Below are 8083 nucleotides of genomic sequence, written 5' to 3' on the forward strand. Positions count from 1 at the left end.
TTTTTGTTTTTTTGCGGTACGCGGGCCTCTCACTGTTGTGGCCTCTCCCGTCGCGGAGCACAGGCTCTGGACGCGCAGGCCCAGCAGCCATGGCTCATGGGCCCAGCCGCTCCGTGGCATGTGGGATCTTCCCAGGCCAGGGCACAAACCCGTGTCCCCTGCATCGGCAGGCGGACTCTCAACCACTGCGCCACCAGGGAAGCCCATCAGGTGGTTTCTTAACCACTGCGCCACCAGGGAAGCCCATCAGGTGGTTTCTTAACCACTGCGCCACCAGGGAAGCCCATCAGGTGGATTCTTAACCACTGCGCCACCAGGGAAGCCCATCAGGTGGATTCTTAACCACTGCGCCACCAGGGAAGTCCAGAATGTGGTTTTTTAAAGCTGTTAAACGCTTTAGTATGGCGGGCAGAGCCCTTCCTCCAGCCACGTGATTCTGTAGGCACACAGGGCTTCTACACCTCCCAGCCTGCCTATAAGGCCTTCCTCTGGCCTGGAATCCTACTGACTGTGGGTTGGCAAAAATTCTGCTCCTCTTTTTGTTTTTTTAATAAATTTATTTATTTTTGGCTGCATTGGGTCTTCGTTGCTGTGCGCGGGCTTTCTCTAGTTGCGGTGAGCGGGGGCTACTCTTTGTTGCAGTGCGTGGGCTTCTCTTGTTGGGAGCACGGGCTCTAGGCGTGTGGGTTCAGTAGTCGTGGCATGCAGGCTCAGTAGTTGTGGCTCGCGGTCTCTAGAGTGCAGGCTCAGTATTTGTGGCGCACGAGCTTAGTTGCTCCGCAGCATGTGGGATCTTCCCGGACCAGGGCTCGAACCCGTGTCCCCTGCATTGGCAGGCGGATTCTCAACCACTGCGCCACCAGGGAAGCCCAATTCTGCTCCTCTTTCAAGGCTTGGTTCAAATTTCCTTTCCTCAGCTAAACTTTTCTTGACCTTTGGTCTTACTCTCAGAATTAGGTACTTTTTCAGCTTCCCATGGTGCACTGTAATATACCACCCCCCACGTTTTGTGGTAGTTTGTCTCTCACACCAGTCAGGGGCCTCCGTTTATTCCTGATCCCAGTGCTCGCTTTACAGTCCAGTCATTCATGCAGACTGGGTCATCCCAGGATTTGATTTTTCAGAGGGACGCGGTGTTAATAATGCCCAGCATTTTTGTAGGACTGCATTTCTATTATGTGTATAATTAACTGGCCAGTGTAATTCCTAAAAGTGGTGTTATTTTCATTTTTCCCATTTCACAGAGGTGGTGCTTTGTATCCAGTCCCATGGGAGTGATTAGTTAGACTGAGGTAGGAGCTGAGCTGGGTATATGTGTGAATGATTTTGTAAACTGTAAAGCACCATACACGTTAGTGTCAGTTCACTGCTACTCATCCTGCTTTATGCTGGATCAAGCGCACACTTAAACATCATTCAGAGATTTGGTGTAACTGTCCTTGTCGCTGAGAACCTTCATGCTTACAGAGAGAAAACATGCCAACATGCTGCTATTCTTTGTATCTGTGCTGGTAAAATAATACCATTTCAGCTAAGAAAAATTTAAGTTAAAATACTTACAGAGATATAAAGAATAAGAATCTGATAGCGTCTAACTTGGAAATCATCTGATACGCTGATCTCCCCTTATGTGAAGTGCTGGGTTAATTTGTGGGTTTAAAGGGTAAGGGGATACCACATCCTTGGTATTTATTACATTTGAAACATTTGGCTTTCAGGTATCTCTGCCTATTCCCACTTGAACTCAGCTTGGTTCTCTTTCCCTGTTCATTTTTAAGGGGAGTCTGCAGCGCTGAGAAGCTTACTGCTCAGTCCACACCTTAGACAGTTGATGGTCAACCTCGATCAGGCAGACGACAAGGCAAAGCTCATGCGAGCCTGCATGCAGGAGCCTTTGTTTTTGGAGTTTGCTGACTGCTGTTTAAGGATCGTGGAACCGTCCCCGAACGAGGATTCTTAAGGTGGATTATTGTGCTGCCTGCTCCTCCCAGGAGGCCAGCTCGCGTGGGGCCCTGGCAGGGGCGGTGCTTTCCGGACATTGAGCGGCTGACCTCGGGTAGGTTCTGCACATCCTTATGTCCATTGCTGCTGGGGTGCAGGCGGATGGAGGTACTCCAGGTGGCAAACCCTTTATGGAGAGAGAACTTGACATTCGGATGGTTGTTTTTAAATGTTTTATTTTCGGTACAATTAAGACATAAATGGTTTTCACACCCAGTTGAGTTAAAACTTGATCAGTGTTTCAAAATTAAAGTGTGGTGGTTCTGTGGTGCATTGCATTGCTCGTCATTCTTGATTCATAATCTATTTGCTTGAAATTACATTAAACAACAAATATTTAAATAGTAAGCTTTGTTTCTTTTAAAGGAACTAAAGGCAAAATTTCTGCCAGCCAAAATTTTAGAGCTCATTTCAAGCTGACTTTGCCTGTGGGGTTGGAGGAGCGGGGTGCCTGCTGTCCAGCACCACCGAGTGGGTTCTGTGAAGGTCCTGAAGTTTCTTAATCCAGGTTTGGTAGCTACCAGCCCTGACACCTGTCAGGGCTGGAGGCGTAGATCGGCGCCCCGGGCCACTGGTGCAGCTGCCGCCCCGGCCTGGCCTGCAGGCTGGAGCCGCGGCTCCCGACCAAGTCGCTGTGGGAGTTGTTTGGCAGCTGTGTGTTGATTAGATGTCTTTGGCAAGGCAGCTGGCAGGAAAAGGCCGTGGAGAAACAAAGGCACCAGGGAGGGCCCAGCCAGGTGAGGATGGAATGTGAGGAGAGATCACACGTGGCCCAGCCTGTGTCTTTCCAGCAGGATCTGATTAAAGCCAGTAACACTGTTGGGCGAAGGTTCAGGGCAGATGTCAGCATAGCGCAGTGGAGACTTTCTGCAGTGAAACTTTATCGAACCCTGGGGAAAGAGACGCAGCTTAACCCCCAGCTCCCAGGAGTGCCAGGGCTAAAGGTACCTGACAGAGTGAACGCTAGAAATGCAGGGAGGCGGGGAAATGTAAGTAAGTACCCAAGTGAGAGTCACAGCAGTAGCACGATTGAGTTAGTCAATGTTGTTGTCTTCTCCTCATTCTAAAACAATGGCAAAGTCCAAAACAGTATTAAAATATAAAATTTCACATCCATTCAATGTGAGACAGATGAGGAAACACTAGGAGCGAGCTCCCCCATACTAGGAGTATGTGTGGCCTGTCACATTCTTATGCTTGCTTAAAGATGGAAGATCAAAGAACTGCACTTCTGTTTACACTCTGGCTGGCCTGTGTGTTGTCATGGAGATTTTATCTAGATTATGTCCTATAGGAATTCCTCTGGCAGGAAATTCAGTGTTTCCTTCCTTCTGCCTTGTCAGTGTCACCTAATCCTTGTAAAAGGTTGGTATTAGCCCTTTTCTGTGCTGGCTGGCTCTTTCCCTGGCTGCTCGTAATATAAATTCTTGGACCACTGACTCATGTGCTTGTCATTTCCTCGGCTGGAATAGGATAAACCAAAGACTACAACTTGGGGAGAACATGGTGCCGTCATCACAACCACAATTTTTTGGAAGTTGGGCTAATTTAAAGGTGATTCAGAGGAGACGCTAGATCATTTAGAGGCAGCTTTTAAAAAATGAAAGAGCTCTGGAAAACTCCTCCTCGTAACAATGCGAGGGACATGAGGGCTTCTGGTTTCCCCAGCAGGGTCAGGAGGCTCTTCTCGCAGCCTCAGTCCTGCTCCTGCTGTGACTCCCAGGCTCTGCCCCCTGCCCTCCACAGTGGGGCGTGAGGGATCTGGAGCTGTCCTGGCAGGACGGCCAGCCCGTCACACGGCTCACCTGAGGCAGCGCTCGGATGGACGTGACTCCAGCTTGTTCTTGTGCTGTCTGGACAGTGTAGCTGCTGGGGCTGCCCACGGGGAGGGGGAGGCAGGCGAAGACCACCAGCTTCCTCCGGAAGCCACGAGCACCCACGGCGGCGTTGGCCAGGACCAGTCCCAGGGGCCAGAAGCGGGTTACTGCCCCCAGGAGCCTGGTCTGTGCCTGGGGCAGTGGCAAGGAGCTCGGGGAACAGGTGACTTGAGACGAGTGTTGTTCTTCCACACCATCAAGTTCTTTAGAAGCCAGGAAGGCCATTCTAATCTTAAAAAGAGAACACCACTTTATAGCTTTCTCTTAATGCAAAACAGAATCCAAAAGTCTCTTTAATAATTCAGCTTAACAAGGTGAACTGAAGGGCACCTGGTTTGATGTGGCACAACTTTACGCCCAAGGCAGCTGTGCTGAGGCCTTACATATGCTGCTTTAAAAAAAATAACAGCCTTTGGGGTGTGCTCAGAGCAGGGGGTCTGAAGAAATGGCTCGTCTGTTTACAACACACCCGACAGGAATCAGGGTTCATTGTGACAAGGGGCACAAAACTTGTGGCCTTCCTCTGAACAGATACCCAACACATATCCCCCCTTCACCTGCACGTGGCTGCTGGGCAGGACCAGTGGGACAGGGCTCAGTACTGGAAGGAAAGCTACAGTATTCAGTGGGGGAGTTTGCCACCTGGAGCCTGTCCGGTCCACATGTGGCTGGGCCATGAGTGGTGTTATAGGCATAAAGACTTTGAACCCCTCTCTTCAGGGAAAAAAGAAAAATAGATTCCGTGTATATGCCATTCTGGAAAAGGGAAAAAAGAAAAATAGATTCCGTGTATATGCCATTCTGGAAAAGGCAAAACAATGGAGACAATAAAAAGATCAGTGGTTGCCAGGAATTTGTGGGGGAGGGAAGATGAATACATAGAATACAGAAATTTTTATGAGCGGTGAAAATACTTTGTATGACACTATAATGGTTTTATGTCATCATACTATCGTCCAAACCCATAGAACGTGCAACACTATTCACTTCATAAAGCGAACCCTAAGATGAACTAGGGACTTTGGTGATTATGATGTCAGTGCAGTTCAGCGTTAGTTTAAAAAAAAAGTCTTAAAAAGAATTTACACTCAGGGTAGACGTTTTTGGCAAAACCTTTGTTTCACTTTTGTATATGTATACACATTATATATGTGTCTGTTGGACTGTAATGTAAAATGTGCTTTTTAGAATAAAAAAGTTTGCAGGTTACTGTAGTTATACTGGCAAATAAAAGCACAAATTAAAAAGAAAATAATAGCCTTATTGAGAATCTAATTGAAATACCATAAGATTCATGCTTTTAAAGCATACAGTTCCATGTTTTTTAGCATATTCCCAAAGTTGTTTGTGCCACTCTACCGTGTTATAACCGTCCTGCGGTGTAAGCGGTGTTGTGTCCACTTCATTCATGAGGACACAAGGCCGCCCGCTTTGCAGTGGCGGGGCCAGCACTCCAGCCTGCGTCCATCATTGCCCACCCTGACTTCTCGGGTCAGTACTCACTCTCCACTCCTGCCACGCGCGTTTGATGACCGTGGCAGCTGCGTGCAGCCTCTGGATGTGCTTCCGAGTCAGCCAGGAACGAACAGCTGAGGGGTTTGTCCAGAAACAGGAAATAAGAGTAAATGTTCGTCAGAGCTCTCGGTAACCAGGCTGCAGCAACACCAGAGCGGCTGTAAACGTTTGAATGAATGGCCACCTGTGCCACCGCATGAGGTGAGGGACTGAGTCAACACGTGAAGCAGACCTGGCTCTGCAAACCACAGCTCAGACTGCCCAGACTTGGAGATAGATACCTACACATCAAACGGGCAGCTGCCATGGGGTCACCTCCCACCTCGGGCTCAGTCTGAGATAATGCCCAGGGAACAAGAGGGGTCTGAATTGTCTGCATCTTTCACCTGTATTTTTGGAAACCCTTAATTGAATTTGCTTGCGTGCGTTATGAATCCACAGACGATACCAGCATACACCCATGCACTGGTGAAGGTAATAACTACTGGATGGGGAGCTGATCGTGGGGCAATTTTCATTTTCTTCTTTTGAAATTTCAGCATTTTCTGATTCTTTTTGGTACAATCATATTCAGAAAATGGGCTATTCGACTAAATACTAACACATTTGGATTCTGAAAAACTATAACGTTTAAAGATGCATAAAAGTCACCTATTATCTCACCAACCCAGATAGTTCTACAGTATTTCCTTATTTTTTTTCAGGCCTGTACACACAAATGCACCTTATGAAGGTGGCATCACCTTGATGTGTAGTTCAGCATTCAGATTTGAACATGTTGGAAATGTTTTTCTGGTAAATTAAAAATATTCTTCAAAAACACTTCTTAGCTAGATAAGGATCATCCTTAATGTAGCCATGACTCCACCACTGTCAGATATTTGGGTTGTTTCTAGTATTTTTGTTTTTCAAAATGAGGCTGTCATGGTTCATACATTGCTTCCTTAATCAGATCTTCTCAGTTTTTACCTTCTCCTTAATTAAACTCAGCACGCCCGGGAGCCCAGGTAATGATAAGAGTTGTCATAAAGGGAAAAAAAGGTGGCATAAACAGCCATCTAGGACTGGGAAAGGGGAATTAAAGGCAACTTTTGAGCCTCTACTACCTACAAAGCATCCTTAGTTGTGGTGTGGCCTGGTATGCACTGAACTGGAGATGCTCTGGGTGAACTGGACAGGGAATTCGAATCCCAGCGCACCACAGAGACATGCAGTTAACCTCTTGGGGCTGGACACAGTCAGCTTTGGTCTGTGGGGACTCTAGCAGCAGCATTTCCAAAGAAACAGGTATCACGTGGGCTGTGTGCAGCTGCAGACAGTGGCCGCACCTGGGCCCACCTGCTGGCCAGGAGCGATGACTGCGGGCCCAGGGCCCCACCTCTCCTACCTGCCTGGATGAGCACGGCGGCCCGCCTCTGCCTCTCCTGCTTGCGGCCCCAGTGTCGCCTCCAGCCACCCTGGATGCTGCGGGCACACTGCTCCAGCACCTGGGCACGCCCGCGTTCCAGAAGCTCCAGCTGGGAGAAGGGGCATCCACTGAGGTCCTCAGCCTCTCCTCCCCCTGCCCTCAGGAGGGCCCAGACCCTGTCCTGCTAAGGACAGCATGTGGCTGGCCACCCCTCATCCCAAGCCAGCTTACCGTGGAGTCAGTCATGAACACCTTGGTCCTGCCACAGTGCACTGGGGCTGGCGTGGCCTCAGCTGGTGCCTGAGCCAGGGCTGGCAGTGTGTGGAGGATGTCCTGGAGGAGGGCTTGCAGCGTGGCCTGCTCGGAGTGTGGAGACCATTCTGGGGGACGGAGACAGAGGTCCCATAAGTGCTTCATTGTCTGCACACTTCTGTGGCCTTAAGAAACTGGTCTGGTCTCCCTAACATTCCACAGGATTCTTTCCTGCTGTTCTTGCCTCTAACCATTTCTACCTCCTGCCTTTCGGGAGGAGGCCAGAGGTGGCCTCCCACTGTTCCTCAGGTCCCTGGCTGTTCTGAGGAATCTCCAAATCCCACTTGAGGCTGTGCCCTGGACTGGCCTGCAGCCTCCATTCCTGTGGGTCCCTTTGGGCAGGGTGGCAGAGGGCACCGGGTGCCTTGACTCCCACGTGGGCTCCCAGGCTGCTTAGCCAGCATCTGTTTCTACGGCCCCAAACATGCTGAGGGCCAAACAGGGCAGCCGGGCCACTCCCTCTGCCCCTGAGCCCTCCCGCCACTGATGGGAAAAGGGGGAACAAATCCCAGTCCCATGGAGGCCCACTGGGTCCCCCTGCCTGCCCTCCCACACCTGGCAGGGCCGGCTCCTGTACAGGGAGGATTTACCTGAGGGCTCTGAGCACCTTTAGCTGCCCAGTGCCTCTCTGGAGGCTGCCAAAGGAAACGCCGCAGACGAGAAACAGCAGCAAAATCAACCAGGGGCTTTGGGCAAGAGACAGAACAGAAGAGCACACCATGGAGAAAGGGGGCGGGAGAGGTGGGGAGAAAGGATGAAAAGAAAGTGACAAGATGGTGCCCCAAGAGAGGGAAATACAAAGCAGTACTGTGCCTGGGCTCTGCTGGTCGTGTGTGTGTGTGTGTGTGTGTGTGGGGGGGGGGGGGGGGTCCTTGGCCTCTTATCCCTTTGTGTGTGTGTGTGTTGGCCTCTTATCCCTGTGTGTGTGTGTCCTGTCCTTGGCGTGTTCTCCCTCCGTGTGTGTGTATGC

The 8083-nt window shown here is 50.0% G+C and overlaps 2 protein-coding genes and 1 non-coding gene across 8 annotated transcripts in view; 2 read left to right on the top strand and 1 right to left on the bottom strand.

Moving 5' to 3' along the window:
* The window catches only part of ZNHIT3 (zinc finger HIT-type containing 3), an 11093-nt gene extending 9082 nt beyond the window's left edge, over window positions 1-2011 (top strand). For all 3 annotated transcript variants that reach the window (XM_029212033.1, XM_029212035.1, XM_029212034.1), the window contains exon 6: window positions 1779-2011. In XM_029212033.1, coding sequence (XP_029067866.1) covers window positions 1779-1960 — 182 coding nt within the window. In that variant the 3' untranslated portion in view covers window positions 1961-2011. The remainder of the gene's footprint in view (window positions 1-1778) is intronic.
* Window positions 2012-2634: 623 nt separating this feature from the next.
* Window positions 2635-8083, bottom strand: part of MYO19 (myosin XIX) — a 33885-nt gene continuing 28436 nt past the window's right edge. For all 4 annotated transcript variants that reach the window (XM_029212027.1, XM_029212028.1, XM_029212026.1 and 1 more), the window contains exons 22-26: window positions 7033-7181; window positions 6781-6910; window positions 5382-5467; window positions 3807-4109; window positions 2635-2891 (exon numbers count right to left, since the gene is read on the bottom strand). In XM_029212027.1, coding sequence (XP_029067860.1) covers window positions 2763-2891; window positions 3807-4109; window positions 5382-5467; window positions 6781-6910; window positions 7033-7181 — 797 coding nt within the window. In that variant the 3' untranslated portion in view covers window positions 2635-2762. The remainder of the gene's footprint in view (window positions 2892-3806; window positions 4110-5381; window positions 5468-6780; window positions 6911-7032; window positions 7182-8083) is intronic.
* On the top strand, window positions 4293-4422 carry LOC114889840. Its single transcript, XR_003792141.1, has one exon. It is a non-coding gene; the product is annotated as a small nucleolar RNA SNORA11 (small nucleolar RNA).

This window comes from Monodon monoceros, unplaced genomic scaffold, assembly GCF_005190385.1.
Source record: "Monodon monoceros isolate NGI ecotype Baffin Bay Population unplaced genomic scaffold, NGI_Narwhal_1 Super_Scaffold_9, whole genome shotgun sequence".
Classification (NCBI taxonomy): Eukaryota; Metazoa; Chordata; class Mammalia; order Artiodactyla; family Monodontidae; genus Monodon; species Monodon monoceros.